This window comes from Ascaphus truei, chromosome 1 (assembly GCF_040206685.1).
Source record: "Ascaphus truei isolate aAscTru1 chromosome 1, aAscTru1.hap1, whole genome shotgun sequence".
NCBI lineage: Eukaryota > Metazoa > Chordata > Amphibia > Anura > Ascaphidae > Ascaphus > Ascaphus truei.
The window spans coordinates 173,661,613-173,687,457 of NC_134483.1; the positions used below are offsets into that span (position 1 = coordinate 173,661,613).

Sequence of the window (25,845 nt, forward strand, 5' to 3'; positions counted from 1 at the left end):
CCCTTTTTTGTTGTCTGTTACTATTGTGCATAATAAAATACATTTATATACAGTAAATATAAAAAGTGTTAGTACACAAAAAAGGAATGTTACGTGGAAAAGAATACTTCATGCAATGTTGTTGAAGTGTATGTAATTTGTCACATCTGGCATGAGTTGCTTAGCCAGGATGGGGTCCAATTATTTGGGGGTTCAATTGTAGGAGTTGGTGTACTGTAGGTCAAGACCCTTTTAAGCTATTCGGTTTGGATATTGGCACCCATTTTCAATAATACACCTCCTCCTGGTCCGCAGTTCCCGGCAGCAGTGGGGATAAAAAACTGTGGACAGTGCCATGGGCTCAAGAAAACTGACAATTGGGACAATTTCACACACCTCTAATGTCTGGTTACAGGCTATGTGTTGAGCAGACTATAAAATGACCTGAAACAGGGTGGAGAACATAACACTACAGTACATCCAAGGTACTAGTCATCATTGGGATTTAAACTAGACAGGGAGTGTTCCTGTAAATTAGAAACTTCAGTAACGTGCCAAATAAATGATGGTTAAGTGGTTAAGTTCTGGCAGTGACGGCAGTAGTGAAAGCCGAGTTTCTATTAAAGGGGTCTCTCATGCAATTATAAATAAAGTTATTTGTTACCTTTTTCCTCAATATACAATTCTAAATACATAAGCTTTTTGGGGAAAAAGATAAAATACTGTATAAGAGGCCACATGATAGAGATTGTTTTTGCTATTACATTCCATGACATTTTATCTGTTGGGCTTCAGAATGAAACAGAAAAATATATTCCAATGCACAGAAAGAATGAATCATTGCAATGCATTAGCTGTTACATTGTGCCTCCCCATGCTTCAAAACTGGGAAGATATATACTACATATAATACAAAACAACACGTTTTGCATTGCAACATACAGATACTGTTTCAGAAGAACAAGGAGATTCAAATAAATAAATATTATTTAAAATAATACCCTTTTGGTACAGTTGTATAGAATACGTGTTTTTTCATTAGCATATAGGCATGCAGGGAGGGAAAGCGCTGCGTGAGAACATTACAGTTTATTTTATCACTCTCCCACCCTCCAAAACGACACACACATGAAAAGTCAACTTCTAGCCGAGTATAGATGTCTTACTTAGCTGATTCTGTCTCTTTCATTTCTTCATCCAGTCTGCGTTAGTAATCATTTATTGAAGTAAAAATAAAATAAAAGAAACAGAGGGGGGAAAAAAAGAAGCAGGCATAGCATAAGAAAGAAGCAATGCGGAGCCAGGAGAGGTTTGGTGCCACCGTAACTGTTTCCAAAATACTGTGCATTCATTTACCTTACCGGTGAAAAGGCCAATATTTATTAAATGGCTTAGAAATAAATATTTTGGTAACAAGCTGTTTATACGGAACAATAAAAAAAAATATTTCCATTAAGGTGCAAAGCTGTTAGGAATCTGCACAAAATTAAACAACCTATACATCTACAAAGAATAAAAGTTAATAAAAGGAGGGGAGAAGGGGAGGTCTTATGATCACATTTTGGGATCTAAACATTGGTATATTCAACCATTGTCCAACATGTAATATGAAATCTAGGATGGTTTATTTAACACAGTTTAGTAAACACTGTGTAGTGCTGGTTAATCTTTCTCTATATAGTTTGACATAACTTATATGCAAATCCCTTGAATCAGTCAAAAATATGTTTATTACAAAGGTACCATCATACAAATATAGTCACTTTCATGCCTGTGTGATTTATTTTACTTTGATATACTCTAGGCCCCTTGTGCTATTTGCAGTGTAGCTTCTGGTAGAGCTAAAGTTTGGTAGATTATGGGATCAGCTGACAGGTTCACCTACGACTCTCAGGCCCAGATTTCTAAGTGGTGCTACACTTTCGGGGTTCATTCTATATAGTCATAAGTAGCCATTCAGGCTGCTTTCGTGTGAAAATCCTTATTGACTTTATTGGGGATTTTCAGCCGGTAACTTCCCTAACGGCAGATCCTCCAACATTTTTCGCATAAAAATAGGTACCACTGTAGGTAATTTAGTTCTACTGGATTTAGACGCTTTGAAGGAATTCCTATGGAAGTCCAGTAACGTATGCAGCTTACCACACACGACAAAACTTCTGTTTAATAGGTACAGCTGGTCTCATGGGACCAAAAACCATGTAGTGCACCTGCTCAATGGAGATCAATTGGAGATCATGATCAGTTGGAGATCATGCCTGACGGATGCTTCGGAAAACATGGAGTAAGGCCCTTAGTGCTTTTTAACACCATTGGGAAGGTGTGGCCACTTATCGAGGCCTTTTCACCAAAAAGGCCTACTGCTATTCATTAAGCCTAGATAAGTGGCCGATAAAAGCCTTTATCGGCATTTAAAAAAAAAAACATGCCAGTCGAGCCGCGATAAGCCACTTATCGACAGGTTTTCACATTCGTGCAATTCTAGTAGCCTCGGGTAGGTTATCAGGGCTAAGCAAGGCTCTAGAATGGCGATTTTCTCTGAAAATCCTCCAGGCCAGGAAAAGTTGGCGTGAAGGTGACGAGAACCTGCCGATAAAGCGGCGAGGGAGGTCTTAAATAAAATGCATTTTTCAGCATCAGATTCATGTCGGGAGTCTCCGAAGCTGATACACATTAATATCAGCACCGGAGACCCCCGGCATGAATCCCATGCAATAAAAATGCATTTACAGGCAACTTCATTATCTTAGCGGCTAACCTATAAGACAATGAAGGGGTTAACTACCAGTGCCATATTTATTGTGTGCAGCGGAGGTGGGTGAAGGTGGTATTTGGCCCTTGGTGGAGGTTGGCCCTTGATGGCTGGCTAATGTTTTATTTTATAATGGGAAAATTAGCTATTATCCATATCTGAATAATAGTTATTTTGCCCATTAATGTACTGTTTGTGGGGGTTTGTTGGGGGTAGAGGAGGTGGGTATTAGAATTGCTGTGTTTATTATTGTTTCTTGGGGGTAGAGGTATTGGGTGAAGGGGGAAGTAGCCCCAAGGGTGGGTGTTTAGGCCTACCGGGGGGTAGCGGGACTAGTTAACCCCTTCATTACTATAGCAGTTCCCACCACTATGGTATTAAGGCATTAACTCCTCTCACAACCTTCCAGGTAGGCCTAACCACCCACCCTGGGACTACTACCCCGTTAATCCACCCCCTCTGCCCCAATAAACACCCCTTTATTGCCTTAATGAAGCTGTTTTAATATACATTTTTAATAGTAGTGTAGATGAGCAGGGGGTCTCCGGAGCACAACCATGTTGATTTCAGGTCCGAAGACCCCGTTTCCCAAGATACAGACCCCGTTATGGGGTGCCAGTATCTCCTATGCATTTAAATGTCTCGCGTCACATGACCGTGGGAATAAAATGCATAGGCGATACCGGCACCCCATAACGGAGCCTGGGCACCCCATAATGGGGCCTGTATCTCTGGAACCAGGGGGTCCTCGGACCTGAAATCAACGTGGTTCTACTCCGGAGACCCCATGTTCATTTACACTAGTATTACATTTATCAAAAAAAATAAATTTTTGGGACAAGATATGCGCAGGGAGAGGCGGCGCTCTCTGTGCAGCTCTCTCTGCAGCTAAAACAAATCTCCGGATTTGGCCTTTTGAGAGAGCGATCATCACGTCGCCGGCTACTCGCCCTTTTGGGGAATTTTGCTATCACTGGTAATGGAGGCTTTCTGTATACTGTGATAGCAGCGCTCAAAAAACTCAGATTAAATGGCCCGGCGATTTTTTCTTATGAAGGCCCCTTAGGCCCCTAATCTTACATTCTTTTCATAGGGTTCTTTTGTTTACTAACATAGCCCCCTAAATCTGAAAACAGAATCTCAATCCAAGACTCCATTAAGCAAGTGGAGCTCACTAGAAATCAGGCAAAAGGTAGCAGGGAAGATTAAAACAAGCTCACTGCATGAAAAGCGGAAAACATTCAATTACTCAGATGCTGTTATGCAAGCTGCAGCCACTGCCAAGTCAAGCGCATGTCCTGTTAAAACTGTTTTAGTTGCTTTTTCGGAAGTTGATCTCAGCAGGAATGATGGGGAAATCACACCCATATTTCAATTTATATATACTGTACTTGTATGTATATATGTATCTGTGTTTGTGTATACACACACAGGTACTGTATAGATATTTTGATGCTACTGTTGAGGTCACTACCAGGTAAAAAGTGTTAGCATTCTGTAGCCAGCTAAGGGCAGGTGTATGGGCTGCATGGATTTACCTCACACTTCTTGGAAAACATCTTGTTTCCTCGTACCTTACAAGACAAAAATGATGGAAGTGTGGGAATGAGACATGACATGAAGGCGCAGCCGTAGAATGAACACTCTTTGTATTTGTAGTCATGTTTATGTTTGGTTCATTTGGTGTGTATATACTGCACCGACACACTTTATTCGAGCAAATACCCAGTATGTACCTGGCAGATACCTGGAATGCGCCGCTCCTCACCTCTGACAAGCCTCGTTGCGTTTGCCTTCCCAGCCTGGGTTCATGCCTGGCTGACGGGCGGCTGATCTGTTAAATGATAATGATTAGGATTTAATAGGCTGCAATGCTTCGCGTGTCTACCAGATGGCATAAATTCATGAATTGTAATGCAGTATATATATATATACTGTGCAGTATTGCAGCCAGTGGGAATAAAATGCTTCAATCCCTGCTTGGAAAATAACCCAATGCACTCGGGCAGAAAACAGTCACAAACCTCAATACACCCGGGTATACCCGAATTCGTGGGACTAGCCGAGCTCGAATAAAGTGTGTCGCCAGTGTATATATATATAATCAAAAAATAAATAGATGATACCGTTCTGTGGCTAACGAAATGCTTTTATTTGTGCGAGCTTTCGAGATACACTGATCTCTTCTTCCGGAAGAAGAGATCAGTTTTTCTCGAAAGCTCGCACAAATAAAAGCATTTCGTTAGCCACAGAACGGTATCATCTATTTATTTTTTGATTATTGAAGCTCGGATAACACGGTACTGATACCTCTACATGTATATATATATATATACACACACAAACAGGTATTTCAACACAATCAAATACTACTGTATATATATATATATATATATATTTCAGAATTTCAGAGCATCCTCATTAAAGAGGTCACTGAATTTGCCAAGTTCTGCATTATAAATGAGCCCATGTCAATGAAACTTTGGAACCGCTGCAGAATTACACTTTAAATTAGGCTTGATCCTCTTTCTAGTTGAAAAGGAAAGTGTGGTCTTTATTTTTCCACTGCTTACAGTTTGCCTTTTGAACATCCATTGTAGGGGATTCTATACCAGTGCTTGGAAAAGGTCAGAGTTCACAAGTGGTGGCCTGTCACTACATTTTGAGAGCTTCGATGGGTTGCAGAGATCTTGCATTATAAATAAAAGAGTATTTCTGCTTCCAGATCTCACATTTCTTACCAATTGTGGGTTTTGGGCTTTAACCACAATGTACTGTAATTAAAAAAAAAGCCAGTAAAATGAGAAATGCATTTCAGCCTTATTATGGCCACTAGGATAATTACCAACACTACATTATCATTTCTTTGTAAGAGACCAATATATTCAGCAACAAAGAACAGCAGGAAAAATATAGCAACACCTAACATTTATACATAAAAATCAGCTTACGACAAGTAAGGTTGTTTTTGGAAAGAGGACCTTTCAAGCAGTGGAATTTAGTCCAGGGAAATCAACATGATCTGGGAAAGTGTTTCGTAAAGGCAAATAATGAAAGTGCGGGTTTGATGTCGATGGTGTGAATAGTCCGAGTGCAAAGGAGCTACCTGAGACGAGTGGATAGATGGACAACAGCAGATGACATCGGTGCAGAAATATTTATCTGTTAATCATTACCATGGTAAACAGAACCATCTATTGTTCTCATCCATAATCAGAAATACTATGCTAATTCGTTATGGTTCATGTTTATCGAGGGAAGGTCAACTCAGCACAAAGAGTATTTGCCTATGAAAAAGTAAAACCTTTATAAAAACACTTCATTATATTCTGAAACCAATGACAAAAAAGCTAAACCATTACAGCGTGGTTTCAAAGCCATTTATAGACATGCGATACATATAGTCCATTCATTGTGCTTGTTTTCAAAGCTGCTGCTGCTGCCTGGCATTTTAAACCACATACTGTTTTGAAATATCTAGAATACATTACCTCATACTACTGTATAAACAATAAGGAACAGTATTTATATGGTTATGAATACAATAATAATTGTGTATAACGGTCAAATTTTTGTGTGCATCCCTTTTACGGCTATTCTTCCTAACAAAGCGATGTCAAATGTATCACTCTACAATAACACTGAAAATAGTTAGTAACACTAAAGGGCTAGAGAAGATAACAGCTTGATACATCGGCCTAGAGTCATCAAACAGCGATATTGAAAAAATGCAGTATTATCGTCCAAAAAATATGCGTTCATTTTAGCGGGCAAGTGATCAACCTTCAAGATAAGATATACCAACCTGAAATAGATGATAAAAAATGAATGCCTAAAGGTTTCCATGATTAGTTGACAACTAGGGACTACTAAGAGGTTAATATATTCCTTACACTACACTGCCTACCCCCTTTGGCTACCTACGAGGTTACTAATACAATGCCTTACTAATCAACTAACCCGCTAAGGAAAGCAAAGGGGTTATCCCTAACACCCTGCTCAACCTCCCATTTCCCCACAGTACCTAACCTTAGCAGAAGTGGGCAGAGCCAGCACCGAGTGGTGTGGGAGTGGAGGGGGAGGAGTGTGGAATGCCTGCTGAGTGGGGTGGGTCAGGCCCAGACAGAGCACAACGACTGCCGAGTTGGGTAAGCCTATGGCACAAGGGGCAGAGTGGCCACCGACCATGGTGGGCCCAGAAGTGGTGATAAAGCCGCTGGTCAAGGTGGGTTCAGCACTGGGGCAAAGGGGGTGCAGGCAAGAGCTGTGTGAGGGAGTTCCATCATGGCAAATAGGCAGGCGTGAGGCCCTTGGAAGGGTCTGGGAAGAAAGATGTTGTGTCTCTCACAAATGTTGAGCCCATCAGTTGAGCGGGGGACCACGGAGAGGAGAGTGTCTGCCTCCTAATGCAGCATGAGAGGGAAGAAGAGTAGATCTTAGGGGGACTTGCAGGGAGCAGCAAAGTAGGATTGGCCAATTTAAGGGGGTAGGAAGGTTATGTATACTAGGGGGAGTAGAGTTGGGGTTTACCCTGTGCATATGCAGGGCGCTGAGGCTAACGCGGCAGGCCCTTGGGGCTTCGGTGTGGGGCAAGGACTGCAAGGGGTGGTGGTGAGTGTTCAGGAATGGGTGGTCAAAATGGGGAGGGTGGGTTACAGAAGTGGGGCTCTGGGAGAGGTAAAAATGCGGTGGTTGCGGGAAATTTGGGCCAAATTCAGGGAGGAGGGACTAGTGGGATTGTGACACAGGGGGTCATATGCAATTCCAAGTTGTTGGGTGGTGGTCTGCAGTATGGTGTGGGTACTGGTGGGCATGTGGGTGATGTATCATGGGTGTGAGTTGTGGTGTTCAGGATGGGGTGGTGGATATACCTGGTGAGATGCGGGTGGCAGAGTGGCTGGAGTTATGCAGTGGGTCAGCGGTGCATATAGTTCAGCAATGGGAAGTAGCAGGGGTGGGAGACGGATTGTCAGAAGGAACTGGAAGTATGGTTATCCTTACTGATACCACAGAAACCATCGCCCTTTCAGTCCGGGATCAGTGTTTAACAGCACTTGGAGGAGTCAGACAGTTTTAGGAAGTGTGTATTCTGTCAGTTTAACAAGGGCCAGTGAAAGTGGGGCACTGACTGCCAATTCAGGCATGAATGCTATGCCTGCAGGAGGAGAGGAAAATCTGGTTTCGGGCAAGGACTGTCCCAGGGTTAGAGGATGGTGTGGCCAATGCTTTGTCTTGCTTTAAGTTTTTATAATTCAAGAGGCTGGCTCAAGGGGCAAGACTGCTGGGAAACTGTGGCACATGGAGGTGGCAGAGTAAAGTCTTTGGTGTGGGATCCAGTGGCTCTGGGTTGGTGGGCAACTTATGCCAGGGCAATCGAGGATGGAACAGGTTTTGTGATTGGGGAGGGGGAAATATGTAACCCACTTCTAAGGCAGGGTTGATCAATTATATGTTGGTTAAAGTAAAAGTTGTGCATCAATAGAATCAACACAATGATAAATAATTAGCTAAGTTGCCGATCGATCCGTTCTCCTGTAATCGATAGGCGAAGATTCGGCTCAGGGGTTCACTAAATGGCTGCAGAGAATTGACTCAGTATCTGTGACTTTGTAAATGGTTTCTATAGAAACAGAAAATGCTTATTACATTATAATACATAAAAAATATAATTTAGAGTTGTTTAAAAAAAATGCTACAAGTATTTTCTCATAGTACAGAACTGATTTTAAAAAAAAACTATTTAGGATATCGCTTGGTCTGCAGCTTTAAGAGAGAAGAAGATATGTCGGGTGCCATTATGGGGTGCTCTTTAGCAAGTCTGACATTTGTAAGTTACATGGGTTTAGGAATGTGATAAAGGAGTTTATGGTTCACAAGATGGTGGTGGGGTGCAAGAGTCAGACAGGTAGGGGGGGCGGTTGTGATCCAATTAGTCCGGTTATGTTGGAGGGCTTGGTGGGCAGGACAAGGGTGGTCTGTTTTTTCTGATTTTGAAGTCCATTTATTTAGTGTGGCTTTTTCGTTGGCTTTCTTTGAAGCCGTGAAGATAAGTGAGCTGGTGGAAGCCTCCAAAATGTGGGCAGGGAGAGAGAGAAGGGAGGAAGTCCTGGTGGTATAGGGTCAGGTTAGTTTTCTGATCAGGAGGTCTAAGACAGACCAGAGAGGTAAGGGTAAGTGAGTTTTGGGGACCTGAAGGGGAGCCAATCTGCCCTGTTAAGTTAGCTGACATGTTTGTGAATTTGAGGCTTTATGTTGGGGGGCCATTCTTGGTGTATCCGGAGGGTTCTCCTTTATCCAGATTTCCATTTATAAGTGTTGGATCAGTGTGCAGATGGACTAGATTTAGGGGCATTTAGAATCAGCTCTCACTGATTTCGGATTTGTGCTGTATCTGAAGCAGCGCGGTTAGGTTTAGGTGAAGATGTTATAAAGAAAGTGGGCAGGTGGGAGTCTGTGCGTTATAAGGTCTATGTGAGGCCATCTTTATCTTAACAGCGAGGTTGTATTTTTACTCTTTGTGTTTGTTATTCAGGTGCTAGGGTTATTGAGGCATGGATATGTGGCACTTTGTACATCCATTTGGCAGCAACGAGAGCAGAGAGAAGAGTTTACAGGATTGGGATTGTGTCGGGATTGGGATAAGGTTTCATGGTGGGTTAAGAGGGGCCTGAAGTGGTCTCAATTACTCCTGCTGTTGTTGGCAAAGAATGGGTTAGTGGGGGTATCAAGGGGGTTGGTGTTGCATGTTGAGGGTAATTGAAAACAAAAAGACTTCTATGGCGCTGGGACCAATTGAGATCAAACCATAAATGAATGAGATCAATCCCTTTTTCTTGTATCTCCAAAAGTTAATTTGCTTGGGAGTCCACTCCGGTTCCAATCAGCTCTGTTAAGGATGAATTTTCAAATCTGCAGGTGAAGCCGACAGGAAATATAAATGGAGACAAGAGTTTAGTTTATCCACTAAAGTTCTATGGGGCCTTATCTAGTAGCCTTCATAAAAAAAAATTGCTGGGCCTGTTACGCCGCTAGTTTTTTGAGCATTGCTATCACGGTATTCAGAAACCCTTGAATACTTGCGATAGCAAAATGCCCAAAACTGGCAAGGAGCCAGGGACGTGATGTTCGTCTCTCTCTAAAGGGCTCACCCGGCGATCTGCAGCGATCTGGCAGGCTGCATAGAGAGATGCACAAAGAGAGCTGTCTCTCCCTGCGCATATCTCACCAGCGATAGCAGGGTTTTAATAAAAATGTATGGGGTGTCGGTATCTCCTATGCATTTAAATGTCTCGCGTCACATGACCGTGGGATTTAAATGCATAAGAGATACCGGCACCCCATAATGGGCCTGTATCTCGGTAAGCAGGGGGTCCTGAAATCAACATGGTTCTGCTCCAGGGACCTCCTGTTCACGTTCATTAGTATTACATTTATTATTAAAACAGCTTCATTACCTTAGCAGCTAGCCGCTAAGGCAATGAAGGGGTTCAATCTCAATAGCCTGTTTATTGGGGGCAGAGGGGGTGGAGGAAGGGGTTAGTAGCTCCAGGGTGGGTGGTTAGGCCTGCCTGGAAGGTTGTGGGAGGAGTTAACCCCTTCACTACCCTAGTGGAGAGAGCCGCTATGGTAATGAAGGAGTTAACCAGTCCCACTACCCCCGGTAGGCCTAAAGACCCACCCTTGGGGCAACTACCCCCTTCTCCCAATCCCTCTACCCCCAAGAAACATTAAAAAACACAACAACACTAATACTCACCTCCTCTACCCCCAACAACTCCCCCAACACATACATTACAGTAATGGGCAAAATTAGTATTATCCACATATGGATAATAGTGTCTTTGCCCATTATACAATCAAACATTAGCCAGCCAGCATAAATAAAGTAAATAAAACGTCTACTTACCCTTGCCATGATGGTCATCACCATACTCCAGGTCCATGTCCATTAAAGGTGATTCAGTTGTTAGGGGCCATTAGATTGTATTTTTTCATGTACTCTTGCTGGCAACAGAGGACATTGACCTGGAGAATGCTGATGAGGACGCCCTTCATCATAGCAGGGGTAAGTAGAAAGTTGTATTTACTTTATTTATACTGGCTGGCTAATGTTTGATTTTATAATGGGCAAATGCACTATTATTCATATGTGGATAATTGTAAATTTGCCCATTACTGTACTGTATGTGTTGTGGGGAGGGGGGGGGGGTTAAAGTAGAGGAGGTGGCTAGTAGGGTTGTTGTGTATATTTTTGTTTATTGTCGTTAGAGGGAATGGGTGAAGGGGGTAGTAGCCCCAAGGCCTACCGGGTGGTAGCGGGGTGGTTAACCCCTTCAATACCTTAGCGGTATTAATAAGGTAAATCGAGGCTACTAGAATTGCATGAGTTTCAAAACCTGTCGATAAGTGGCTTATCGCTGCTCACCCGGCGATGTGTTTAGGACGGCAGAAAAAAATGCAGATTCATGCCTTTATCGCCCACTTAACGAGGCTTTCTGAATAGCAGTAGGCATTTTTACCGATAAGGCCTTGATTAGTGGGTTATCGAGGCTACTAGAATAGGCCCATATAAGTGTACTTATCAAAGGTAATATCTTGGGGTAGTGTTGGGGGTAATGATTTAGTGGAGGGGCAGTATATGGAATTGATGAGGACGGTGAGAAAGGATATCTCCAGTTGTAGCATATGGATAATCCATTCCTTGCTTGGTCGCAGATTTCCCCCAGATTAGTGTGGCAGAGGACTGGGAATGGCTGGGCCATTGACAGTTCGAGGAGAAAAGTAAATAATGCAAAGGTGGCATTTGTGGAGGACCTGGGTGGATAATTGATTTGGCACACAGATCTGGAGAGCAGATAGGCCGGGGAGGTGGGGTGCATCTCTCGGATATTGGGAGAGATATCTTCATTATGAGTTTGCATGGTAGTTTGTAGAGGGTAGTATTCTTGTTAGAGGCTGCAATGGCATTTTTATGCCCTTGCTCTTGGCAGGATAGTGTTATGTTTATTATGGGGACCTTGCTGGTTTGACTCTTTTAGTGGAGGGCGGTGGACCTTATGTGGTGTGGTCATGCAGGAGGCGGTGTCATATGAGGCTAATGTGGGTGTGACCTCCCAAGTAATGTGTATTTTACAGTGTCTTCAGGCTCATAGCTGCGGTGGCGGCAGTGATTTGGGGTTCAAGCCACAGTTATATTGTGGGATTTTTGTATGTGGTGTTCAAAGCAAAAGGAGAGTCCATGGGGAAGTAAAATGTTAAGTTGTGGATTGGTTGTCATGCTGCAATTAATAAATGCAATGACAATTTCTTTCCACTAACTTTGGTATCAATTTGTTCAAAGTTGGGAAGAGGTGACAAAAGCCGAGGCTGGGTAAGTCATGCCAAGGGTTTGTAATAACTTATTACATGACCCTATGGTAGAAGTATATATGATTCAACCTCCCCATTGCATCACTTGTAATTAACTCCTATTTATCATTGAAGTTATTTACATCATAGTTGTCACAATTATAATATTTTTACCACGTTGTTGACTTAGATCAGGGTGCTCAAAATTCACTCCTCAAGGGCCGCCAACAGGCCGGCTTTTATGGCTATCCCTGTTTCAGCCACCTTTGCTGAAGCAGGGATATCCATAAAAGCCGGCCTGTTGGCGGCCCTTGAGGACTGAGTTTGGAGACCCCTGACTTAGATCATAACATTGCGGTAATGAGGCACATCATTTTTTGAAGTGAAACTTCTTTAGTGGCACCTCTGATGGGATAAAACTGGATAGATGGGGGGCGAAATGTGAAACGGAAGTGACGTCACGTAATGGACGCCGCTCCGCTCACACGTCCCCTGTCATATGTGGCGAAAGCGGCAGCGAAAGCCGCCGGCGCCGCTCCTAATCGCCGCCGCACCCCTCACCCTCCCACACACCCCACACCCGGTTGCTCACATATGCGGCGGCGATAGCCGCCGCTCCTAACTGCCGCTGTTCCGCCACCTGCTGCCATGCCGCGCATGCGCAGTTGTGATGGCGCCGCTGAAGGACGCCACACATGCGCAGAAGCGGCTGGCAGCGGCGTCGTTCCCCCCACACGCTCCTAACTGACGTGGGCGTTCGCGGGCCTCCTGCGCCCGCAGGAAGCAGAGGCACACGGCGTAACCCGCGCGGTACAGGGGCTCGGCGCCGGCTCCTGCTGCTTTAAGAAAGGGTGGGCCGGGCAGCGGACGGGTAATCTCACCCTCGGCCGGTCACTCATGCCCGTGCCGGGCGTATGTACGGAGGAGGGGTGCTCAGAATTTGCGTAAGAGGGGGTCAGGGGGGGGGGGGTTGCGCAGAATTTGCAGAAGGGGAGGGGGAGAAGTGGTGCACAATTTTACACCCCACCTCTGGCTGCAGCAGGACACACACACACTGACTGACCCCCACACAGACCCACACACACACACTGACTGACCCCCACAGACCTTGACTGACCCCCACACACACTGACTGACCCCCACACACACTGACTGACCCCCACACTGACCCCCACACACACACTGACTGACCCCCACACAGACCCCCACACTGACTGACCCCCACACACTGACTGATCCCACACAGACCCACACTCACACACACACTGACTGACCCACACGCAGACACCCCCACACACACTGACCCCCACACACACTGACTGACCCCCACACACACACTGACTGACCAACACACAGACCCCCACACAGACTCACATACACACACTGACTCACATACACACACTGACTGACACACATACACACACACACACACACACACACTTACTGACACACATACACACACACACTGACACACATATTCACACTCAGTGCAAATAGCTAATACAGGGGATGTGTGCCGAGCACGCGCAGTATACGTCAAATGTATTTGCGTTTTATCAATGAAATTGTATTTTGATTTTTAATTAAAACATCACCAACACAAATACAATTTCTGTGACAAAAGTCAAAGAAGTTTCACTTACTATGCGCGTGCACAGCACACACAGCGTGTTTTTTTTTCAGGGTGATATAGTAACTCACATTTACCCGTGATTTGATGACTCCTGGCGGTAGACTTCTACTCACTACACTCTCTGCAAACCACCTAGCCTTGTTTCTACCCACTGGCCTTTGTATCTGGATTCAGGTAAATCCCATTCCGAGAAAGGTAAGAAGTGTTTTTGAATGGTTTGTCATAAAATACTGTTTGTAGAATAACCTTCAAGACGTGTTCTGTACAATTTAATTTGTATTTCTCCTTAATCGCTTGATACACCTACTTAATAAATCAGTACCGTAGTACTGTATCATTAATTGGCAAATATTTTTTGTTTTCTATAAAAAGCTGTTACCAAACAATGTCTTAACAAATGTGTTCTCACAGTAAAAACCTAAGCAAAATAATATATTTATTTTAAACTAGTACCTCTTCAGACACTTCAGTGCTGGCTATACTTGTAAAAGTAGTGACTAGATTGTCTCGGCTTCCTTTTAATTGCTGTGATGCAGTAAATATGGATAGAATTGCAAACCCCTCAGATATTTATCTTCATATGTTGCAATGAGCCCATCACAGTCTAGTGGTGACATTACTGCCCAATTCATACCCAACGGGAAAATTTGTCAGTGATAACACTTTCGTCAAATCCTCCTCACACAATATTCCTGAAACAATACTTGTTCTTAAGACTGACTTACTTGACAATACTTTCTGGAATATGCACGTAGTCCATCGGTATCAACTCCCTGAGCTCTGCCAAGGTGCAGACGTACTTTATCTTGCTGCTGAACTTGGAGCTAAGAAAAAGAGAGGATATCCTTGGTGGTGTGAGTAGCAATACAGGTGTGCCACCTACTGTAGTTATAAAACATGTTTCCATAAGGAAATATACCAAAGTGCAAATTCAAGGCACAGAATTCAGAAAAATACAGTATATATCATCATTGCAGAGGTGAAACTCATTAAGTGCATTTTTGGAAGCAAAAACTCACTAAAGGCACTTCCTGACTTGGAATTTCTTGATATTTCGAATAAAAAAACTAATTAAGTGCTTATTTAGTCGTAGTTCACAGTTACCAAAACATAAAACTCATTAAGTATGATTTTTAAATAATGTCAAAAAGGACATTTAATCTCCTTTTCCTCAGTACTCAAAGGGGCCTATTCTAGTAGCTTTAATAACTTTGCTGCTATCTGGAATGATGTGGCAAGATCCCGCCGAACGGTTTGTCATTTGTGTTATCACGGTATTCAGAAAGAATCTGAAACCACCTCAAACCATGAGGTAGGAAATTGCCAATCCTGCTCGGCGTAGCAACAAAGTGATCTCAGCTTTTTTCTAAGTTCTCCCCCTGCGATCTTCTCGCAATTTGAGCTGCACAGAGAGAGCCGCCTCTTCCTGCACAGCTCTCACAGGCTATCACAGTGTTTTTATTTAACTTTGAATACTAGTTTGCAGGAGCAGGGGGACTGGGGCTAAACCGCATTAATTTCAGGTCCTTGCTTCCCGAGTTCAGACACTGGTATGTGGTAGAGAAACAAAAACAACAGTGCAACCGCAATAGTGAAGTATATCAAGATAATTTATCTAAATCGAAAAGGTAAGTATTCAGTGTACATCAGGAAAATAGAACATGTGCGATGTATGGATTAACACATTTGTTACTGCACGGTGAGACAAACTGGAACACGACCCTCTGGTAGGTAGTCGCGGCGATGTCAAGATGTCATCACAGCTCCTCGAGGATGGTAGTCGGCTACACAAGCGGTCCATCTGAGGGTGTGCGTCACTTCCTGGGAACTCCCCTCCAGCAGTGGTAATGGCCTGAGTCCCGAGTAGTTACTTCCAAGGATACAAGCTAGTTCAGCTTGGGTCTTGCGCGCGCATCAGTGGCCAAAGTTGTTAAAAGGGGTGCATTATTGCACTTTATTCACTGAAACACTGGTTTGTTTATACACTATTGTAGGATATAGCTGCACACTGTATTTTCTTTTTCACTGGTATGTGGTGTCGGTAGCTCCTATGCGTTTAAATGTCCCGGTCATGTGACGCGGGAGATTTAAACATTGCATCAAAAGATAAGAAACTTATCTTCTTTAAACAAGAAACTTGTCTTATTTATACAAGACATCTAAAGATAAGAAAAACATTGAATTTATGTAACTTTTATTTTTCAGGTTTTTTAATTGTATTTTTGTTTGCGTGCCCATTGACTGCCAATGTCTTTATCTATGCTCCTTTAGGGCTATAGATAAATACAGTGACAAGCAATGCATATTTTGGCAAATGCTTGTTTTTATTTCATTGATATGTATTTTTGTTGTTTGTTTTGTTTAATTCTTGATTATTTTGTGTGATTGATTGATTTTTAAATTCTTGCTTATTTTTGGTGTTTGTATTGTTTAATTCTTGGTTTATTTTTGGAAATCTATTATTTTATTCTGGTTTATTTTTCGTGATTGATATTTTGATTCTGGTTTATTTTTGGTGATTGATTTTCTGATTATACTGGTTTCTTTTTGGTGATTGTTTATTTTTTAGGTTGCCTATTGACTGACATAGTGGCTAATCATGCTCATATTATATGGGCATGATGTACGACTGTGCCAATCAATGGGTAGAGGGTGGGTCAGCTGCCCTGGGGAGGGTGGTAAGGCTGCCCAGTTGGGTAGCAGGGGTTAACCCCTTAAGTACTAGAATGGTTACTAACCGCTAAGGTGATTAAGGGGTTAGGGGCCATTAGTTGGTATTTTTATTGTGCTGTTGCTGCCCATGGAGAAAATGGACTCAGAGGACGGTGATGAGGACAGCCATTGTCCTGGCAGATGTTAGGAGAAGTTTTATTAACTTTATGCTGGCTGGGTAATGTTTTATTTTGAATGGGCCAATGAGCTATTGTCCATATCTGGATACTAGTAATTGTGCACATTACTGTAATGTAATGGTTGTTGGGGGTACAGGGGGTGCCCATTCCTTGCCATTGGGGTTATCTTTTCTCCCATTGAGGGCATAGGTAACCACACTGGCAATGATTGTGTTTTAATGTGTATTGTGGGTAGTGGGGGTGGGTGAAGGTGGCATTGGGCCCGTGGTCTGTCTTTATACCTACCGGGTGGGTAGTGGGAGGGGTTATCCCCTTCATTACCTTAGCGGTAGTAACTGCTAAGGCAATGAAAGGGTCAACTCCTCCGACAATCACCGCAAGGCCTAAACACCCAACATGGGCCAAATACCACCCGCGCTAGACCCACCCCTGCTACCCACAATAAACTGGGCACTGGTAGTTAACCCATTCATTGCCTTAGTGAGTAATGAAGCTGCCTGTAAATTTATTTTTATGGCATGGGATTGAAGCCGGGGGTCTCCGGAGCTGGTATTAATGTGCATCAGCTCTGGAGACTGCCGGCATCAATCCGATGCAGGAAATAAATTGCATTTTTATTTTCTGTCCCACTTTCAAATACCTTCTCAGATGAGATCAGTGATAAACTTGCTATTTCAGAGCTCCGATTATCTCATCAGAGCTACTAGAATAGCGTGATTTGAGAAAAAATGCGAGTTGGAGCTGTTTGGCAGCTACTGTATGGCTCGGCGAGTTTGGCCAGGAACCAGAATGCTTTTGAAAATGCAGTTCCCACATGAGTTTTGCAACTCATCAAGGCTTTCTGAATAGTTACCTAGCAAAATTGTGCGAGAACTGCGCAAAATCCTTGATGAGTTGGTTATCAAACCTACTAGAATAGGCCCCAAAGAATGCAGTTTACCTCTACAATGATGATATGCCTCTTAATTACATGGATCCATAGCATTGGTTTCTGACTTCTACTTTTTCAGTTCCAGGTTTCTGATAATTTTGTACAAATTGTCAGCATTTAATTTCTCACTGGAAGTCTCGCTCATTGTATGGCAACAAATACATGTGTGGTTCATTGGCATCAAGGGAAAGCCCCAAATATTTCTATGAGGAATGGATTTTGTCTTGTTGGAGATTCTGTTCATTGTATGACCTCATTGCCATGTATTTAAATGTGCTTTCCCACATAGGACCAACGTAAATGAATTGCACTAACAGGTTTAATACATTAAATGGCGGTGTTCAATGCCTTTTTTTTTTTTAAACACAATTGAAACTTGTCATTTACTTTTTTTTTTGTGACTTAAATTTTATTTGTTTTCACAGTATTACAATACATGCGTACATACAATATTTGCAATGATTTTCGGCATTGAACACAGTGCAATTCCTATTTTTTGGTAAAATAAAAATACACAATAACACTCCCTATGTGGGAGGGGGTTGGGGATGGGAAGGGAGAGGGGATGGAGGGGGGTGAAATACCTCTTCTGCAAATTTCTAGCTTGTAGGTCACCATCTCATGTCACCTTGCTTATGACCGTCTGAAATTCTATACGAGTCTCTTAGCTTTACTATATTCTAACCTAAGCCCTTCTCTCCGCCTCCTACATCAAAGGAGAACGCACTTGCCACTATTAGAGCCAAATTGTGGACCTTTCCACCCGTGGGATGTCTGTTTGAGCCAGCCACGGTGACCAGACTATTAGGTAATTTTTGCCAGTGTCTTTTAGGAGGCTTGTCAATTTCTCCATCTGGCATATGTGCCAAATTCGGGTCCGAATTTTGGGGATTACTGGAATTTCATTTTATTTCCATAATGCTGCAATCTCGCACCTCGTGGCCAATGTGAAATGTGCAATCAGTTTCAAGTCTGTTTTGGCTATCCCCGGGGTCTGCCTGTTCAGCAGGAATAACCACGGGTCTAGTGGAATTGTGAGGTTAAGGATCCTCTGTAGCCAATCTCTAATTTGCTCCCACAAGGGAATTACCCGGGGGCAAGACCACAGCATATGTAACAGGTCGGCCGGATCTCCACATTGCTTGGGGCACAGTGGGGAGTATCCTGGGACAAATTTTGATAATCTAACGGGTGTGGTACCATCTCAATAACACTTTATATGTGTTCTCCTTTAGCGTGATGCACAGCGAGCTCTTGGAAGTCGCTGTAACAATCTTAGTCCACTCTTCCTCCTCGAGTGTCTCTCCCAGGTCTGTTTCTCACACTACAGTAGCATATATTTAAACTTTTTTGTGACCATGGGGCTAGAACCGATCACTTCCTTATATATCTGCGATGCGAGTCCCTTCGTGTCCGTCTCAACCAGACAGAGCTTTTCGAAGTTCGTCAATGGGGGGCCAGGGTTTGATTTTGTTATAAAATGCTCTGATCTGGAGGTATCTAAAGAATTCAGATTGGGGAATCTCTTTTTCAGATTTAATATGCTCAAATGTTTTAATTTTATTATTGCCCTCCAGATCCCTAAGTCTATAAATACCTTTAGTTCGCCAAATCGTGGCATCCGCCCTATTCAGACCCGGAGCAAAGTACGGGTTTCCCCATAATGGGGTCAACAGGGATCCCTTTATACTTGTCATTTAGTTTTAATGAAGCAAAACAAAGGTTGCATGTTTGCTGAAGAAAGCATATTAAAAAATTACATCCTGAAGAAACGACATCTATTAGGAACTTCCATGTTAGTCCATTAGAAGTTACCCTTTATTCTAGTTTACAATTGCATAAACATGTTTAGTAATTAATTATATAAATATAAAGTTATATATTTTAGGGGTTAAGTCTGAATCATTTTTTATCATTAGGCTCAAACAGGAGAAACATGTCACCAATCACGCCCCCATCATAAAACAGGTCTTATGTACAGACACATAAATTGATGGCACATGTAATCCTGTTTACAGTAATACATCTTTATTTCTTCTTTTCCATACTCAAAAATCTTTTTTTCTCCTATCCAATGCATTTTTATTTATTTTTTTAACATTTCACGACTATATTTGCAGGCCAAAAAATATGAAAGAACACTTGCAGTGAATAAGTACTTTTGTAAAGTCCAAAATCTTCCTTGTTTTAGCTTTAGATTCTGATGACAAGTTTCTCTATGTAGCCATGTAACATCTGGATACTAAATTCACTGCCCTAGTACCATAAGTCCTGGTAAGAGCAGGCAGTGCTGGGGTTAATTCCTCCTCACATGGCCTAGTATGTGAGCCTCATCCCCGGTATGTTACTTTGTTGCATTTGCAGTTTGCAGGCAGGCGCCTGAAAACCGTTGGAGTCCTGTGCCCGGGGGAAGGGGGTGGGCTTACTCTGCTGGTCCTGCCCAGTTGCTGGGGCTTAGGAGTGGGGCACACCCATGGTATAAAAGATGGCTCCCATGCAAAATGTATGGAGTGAGTCTGCTGTACTGAAGGTGTTCTGTTCTTCCCTGTGTGTAGTGCTGTGTTCATGCATGGCCTAGGAGGAAAGTTTAGACTAGCCTATGGGCCTTAACCCAGCCAATGCCGTTTCACAAGCCCGGATGAAAAATGGAGAGTGTTGGTTCCCGTTGGCGACAGAACAGGAAAATTTGCCAAGAACCCAATGGCAGGACAACAATTATGAAATTTTCCAAACGGCTCAACCAATGAGTTGGGAGTAGCTGGGCTCCCTTCGAAAAATGGGCTACCAGCCACATGCAAAAAAACATTTCAACGCTAAAGAAGTTCACACCCTCGCTGCATAGAATATCCGTTCGGGCAGCCAAACCGGCAAAATGTATCTATTAGCCGACGAGCTAGACAAACTCAAAATTGTTATAACCACAATTTCCGAAGCCAGGCTCCCTGGACAAGGGGAACGTACTGTCTTCAACCCTAACCACTCGGCTGGCTTTCACTTATACAATTTCGGCGGCAATAGTTTTAACAAAGGCGTAGCTTTCATGCTGAAATCTAGTCTAAAGAAATTAGTCACCTGCTTCCAACCGAATCGCCGCATTAGAGCTTGCCAGTAAAATACCAACGATCATTTTTGGTGTCTACGCCCCAACAGAGATCAGCAATGAAGAAGACAAAGACACGTTTTATGAGGAATTACAGCAGATTTTAAACTCTTATCAAGGTGGGAATCACCTGACAATAATTTGCGGGGATCTCTACGCACAGACCGCTTCTAGCTGACTCGGATGGGAAAAAAACGCTCGGCCCTTTTGACTGTGGAAATATTAACGACAACGGTCTCACCTTATTGTCATTTTATAGCTAAAATAAAATGGTGGCGTGCAACACCTGGTTCCAACACCCTATAAATCACAGGTTAACTTGGTCTTCGAATAATGGAAGAGATCAAAACATGTTGGACTATTTTCTGATACATAAAAGGTTTCAGAGTGCGATACAGGATGTTCGTGTAATGCGCGGAGCTTCTATCGGGTCAGACCATCATTTAGTTAGAGCCAAATTTAAGCTTCACCTAAAAGCACATTATCTTACTCATCCCACACCTACATTAGACTACTCATACCTGGCCAACCCCACCAATCATGCCCAATTCCAAATTCAATTACGCAACCGGTTCGCCCCACTCATTAATGAGGATATAAATCTAAATGGGAACTCAACTAAAACCCCCATTATAGAAACACTCGAGGAAATATGCACCATAAAGAGAAGAAGTCCTGGTAACAGCAGGCAGTGCTAATTCCTCCTCACATGGCCTAGCATGTCAGCCTCATCCCCGGTACACCTGAAAACCATTGGAGTCCTGTGCCAGGGGGTCTGTGGGCTTACTCTGGTGGTCCTGTCCAGTTGCTGGAGCTAAGGAGTAGGGCACACCCCTAATATAAAAGATGGCTCCCATGAAAAATGTATGGAGTGAGCCTGCTGTAATGAAAGTGTTCTGTTCTACCCTGTGTGTAGTGCTGTGTTCCTGCATTGCCTAGGAGGAAAGCTTAGACTAGCCTAGGGGCCTTAAGACCCTGGATTAACAAATTCTGTCCTGCCCAGGGAAGGGATGGTACCCCATGGCTAGAATATCTTCAGAGAATGCCTATTATGGAACTGCTGTTATGCTGTTGCAATAAACCTGTTGCATTGATACTGGTACTCCAGAGTCATTTATCTACACCATGGAAGTTCCTGTGTCCCTGTCTATGGCAGGAGCCCTGCAAGATGAGGCACTGCACCATCATAAGAGAGATGCTATACCCCAAGATCCCTACAACATCGCGGAGACTCAGCCTTCTGCGAGCCAACAGGTGAGCACCACAACACCGTAATATTCCTATTACCAGCAAATCTCCCTTGGGGGGGGGGGGCAAGGGGGGAGATAGGGGTGTACCATCTAGAAAATATGTCCCTCCTACAGTATATTTATAAATCTGATGTGGTATAACACCTTTGTCCTTTTACTATTTTTCTTACAGTATGCACACAATGGCCCATATCTACAAAGCTGAGCTATTCCCTATGGCACCTTCCAGCTACCAGTTACACATGTTCTGTATATTGCCAGCACCTTGCTTAGAATTCTCACTCAAAGCAATTATGGAGCAAATAAAGGTTGGATAATATACCGACATACTGTATATATATATATATTAAAAAAAACAGCCTTTATATATTAGACAGTTTCCTTTACCATAGTTGTACCTAATTAAAGTTACCCTTTACCAAAACAATTTGTAGTTTTTGTAATACAATTAAAAAATCTCCAGATCTTATGTAAACTCCAATATGACCAGAAAATTCCTACTTCCATACGCAAACCGTAAGAAGAATTTTCAAATGTCCCAACTGCATTCTGTTCTACTGTAAGCATAAATGTTTATGTCTAGAAAAATGGTTTACTTTGTAACCTGCATACAGTAGCAGACAAATATATTTGAGCAAGGATACTTAAGAAAATCTATAAAACACACACAAAGTGAAGGTTTATGACTAGGGTGCAATTGAAACAGTATTGGATAGCATTCCTTATTAATGCTTACCTTATAAAAGGCCGTGTCACTGCTAATATAGTTCGGATGAACCAAGATGGATGAACAATTATGAATGACTTTAAGTTCTTCTTTAACCTGTATAGAAAAATATAAAGAACTTTGAAGCTATTAAATCACTACATTACTATGTTATGTTGGTGTATGTTACAGATGCAGCGGCCGTTATCTGATCATTTCTCGAAATGGATTTCGAGATTTGCCCAAGATTCTATCCAAATTTGCCTAGGCAGACTAATGGCCCATCGGGTTAATCCTACCGGGGTCTGCCTGCCTGTAAGAGGTGTGCAGTAAAAGATAAAAGATAGGCTGAATTAATCACTCTAACTGTGCACCTCTCGCAGGCGATCGCAGGGGTTTTATTTAATTTTAATCATTACAGTAATGTAGCAGGGAGTCTCTGGAGCTGAACTGCATTGATTTCAGGTCCGGGGACCCCCTACTTCTGAGATTCAGGCCCCGTTATGGGGTGCCGGTATCCCTGCCATGTTAAAATCCTGTGGGTCACGTGACCGTGGGATCAAAACAAAGCAGAGGGATACTGGCACCCCATAACGGGGCCTGTATCTAAGGAAGCAGGGCTCCCCAAGGCTGAAATCAACTGTTCAGCTCAGGAGACCCCCTGCTCACGCACACTAGTATCAAACACCCCCCACCCCCTCTCCCCCCCTAATATAAAAAATCATTACTTTAGTGGATAGCTGCTAAGGTAATGAAGCTGCTTACATTTTATTTTTATTCATAGTGTGCTTGAGCAGGGGTCTCACGAGCTTAACAAAGTTGATTTCAGCCTCGGGGACCCCCTACTTCCCGAGATGCAGGCCTCGTTATGGGGTGCCGATATCCCTCTGCTTTGTTTAGATCCCACGGCACCCCATAACAGGGCCTGTATCTCAGGAAGTAGGAAGTCCCCGGACCTGAAATCAATGCGGTTCAGCTCGAGACCCCCTGCTACATTACTGAAATGTTTAAAATTAAATAAAACCTCTGCGATCGCCTGTGAGAGGCGCACAGTTACAGTGACTGATTCAGCCTCTCTCTTGCTGCATGTCTTTTACATACCGGTAAACCCCGGTAGGATTAACACAGCAGGAACCCCCTGCTGTGTTAATCTGATGGGCCATTATGCTGCAGCGGACCATCTCGGACCACCACGCGGTATAACGCAGACTTTACCCAGGTAAATGATCGAATAATGGCCGCTGCATCTGTACGTACTTTGAAGACACTAAAAGTAAAGATATTTTTGCATACAAGGCTACAATGCTGCATGTACCGTGTAACGTTAGGGGCAGCCTGGCTCAGTATATTAAAGGTTGCCCCTACCCGTCAAGCTGGTGGCCCATGTATAGAGTCAGTGTGGCCATTTCAGTGCAGCAAAAATGGTTGCCATCACTGTTTCTATGTGCCCCCTAGTCAGTTAGATATAAGAAACAGTTTATTCGGTGGTTGTGTTGACTGTATATTTTTTGGTGGGGTTTCCTTGTATGTTGGGCCTGTGATTCACTTAGCAAGGCCATCCTACAGTACAATGAATCCAAGGACTGTACATGTTATTGGTCAAGGTGCAGTGTTGTGAGACAACGGGGAATTGAGCTGGGACATGGTATTCTACCATATATTTATTTTCTGTGTTCATTATTATTATTTACTACACGTGTTTCTTTGTACTTACTATAGAACTACATTTTTTTTTTGTGATTTAAAACCCCCGATCAATGAGGTACTGCACAAAATAAACTACATAATGACGATGGAGAGACTTACAAGCCTAATACACGACAGACACAACTCCTTCCTGACAATATGGGACCCCTGGGAGACCTACATATGGAAGAACCCAATAGGAACCATAAAATAGTAAGGAAACCAGTAATAACTACTAAAGGTTAGGTAGATCTAGACCTAGCATAGGATGTGACAAGTATCATAGAATGTTTGCTTCTTGCATGAAGCCAGTGATGGATGCTACTCCACTGCCCTACCCCCCCACCCCATAACCCTTTTATTTTCTGTACCCCCCTCCCCCCACTCCCTTCCCCCCTTTATATGTTACTATGTTTTTTGAAAGAAAAAAAAACATATACGTTAAAAAAAAAATGAACAAAGAAAATCAGCACCTCGTGTTCCACTAACCAGTATATTATACAGGAAAAACACACATTTAAGGATACAAGATGCTAAATTATGTTTGAAACGTTACATATTCATTGATATTAAAAATGTGCAGTGATCTCTCCATTTGAAGGTATTGATCATGTAGGTTTTTAAGATCAACATTATAGCTCTTCATACTAGTTCCCACAAACTTTGAGAGCAACATATAATGAAGATTCTGCAATAAACTGGGTCTCATTATAAAGTTGGTATTCTTTTCTCACCGCCTATCGATCATCTGGTAACATTTTTTCATCCATCCCAAGCCAGGCATGTTTCTTCTTGGAGTTGCTCCATTTAAGTAAACAATCATATAGTCTTCTGCTACCATAAGTTCCAGCGTGCTTATGACATATCTGACCAGACAGTGAGTTGAAGAATGAAAGGTTACTGTATGATCTCTACTGGGAAGATAACCTGTATTATTTTTGTATTAACACTTTATATGCATAATAATCTATTATGAAATGTTAGAGGAAGCCATTCTGGTCGAACAGCTCTGCTTGAAGAACATTTCATTCAACATTTTAAGAAGAAAAAAAAGTTAACAATGCTGAGCTATTCTCTTTCATTCCATACAGTAATTAACTAGGTGTGGGGTTGAATTTTAAATGGCAAAGTGACATTACATTTGGGCATTGAAGAGCCTTAGGCATAGGTAATGTAGAAATGTATATCTTTAAGCATCATACATTGGAATGTGGTCAATAGCAGTAACAATACAACAGGGAGGAAGAGAATGCACGCTTATAGAATTACCATTCGTGTCAGGTTCATTTTCTGAATTAACAATAAGAAGAATGGTGTTTAGGTTTCTAGTACGGGATATAGTTATAAAATAAAAACCAGGAATTGATATTGGAATCCTAAAAACATTCCACAGGTGGTTAGGATGCAGGTTCCAGTAAGCACAAAGTACTACTGTATGTGTGCAAGACAATTTGCTTTTCTGAACGGAGGAATTTTATATAGGACTTTTGTTGAAAAATGCATTACAACATTCACAAATATAACTCCTAATGTTTCTATAATGGTTAATGTTCCCTTCTTGTCTAATCATAAATCCTTGCTGTGGTTTAGCTCTTCTCATTTGTATAA

The 25,845-nt window shown here is 42.6% G+C and overlaps 1 protein-coding gene across 15 annotated transcripts in view; it reads right to left on the reverse strand.

Annotated features, from left to right (window-relative positions):
- The window catches only part of PRUNE2 (prune homolog 2 with BCH domain), a 266,033-nt gene that overhangs the window by 11,186 nt on the left and 229,002 nt on the right, over positions 1-25,845 (reverse strand). For 5 of the 15 annotated variants that reach the window (XM_075598687.1, XM_075598615.1, XM_075598592.1 and 2 more), the window contains 5 exons: positions 24,972-25,103; positions 22,582-22,668; positions 14,438-14,536; positions 4,270-4,305; positions 1,146-1,181 (listed from right to left, as the gene is read on the reverse strand). In XM_075598687.1, coding sequence (XP_075454802.1) covers positions 1,146-1,181; positions 4,270-4,305; positions 14,438-14,536; positions 22,582-22,668; positions 24,972-25,103 — 390 coding nt within the window. Of the gene's footprint in view, positions 1-643; positions 678-1,145; positions 1,182-4,269; positions 4,306-14,437; positions 14,537-22,581; positions 22,669-24,971; positions 25,104-25,845 lie in introns of all 15 variants that reach the window. The other 10 variants (XM_075598638.1, XM_075598600.1, XM_075598648.1 and 7 more) reach the window with 7 other exon arrangements.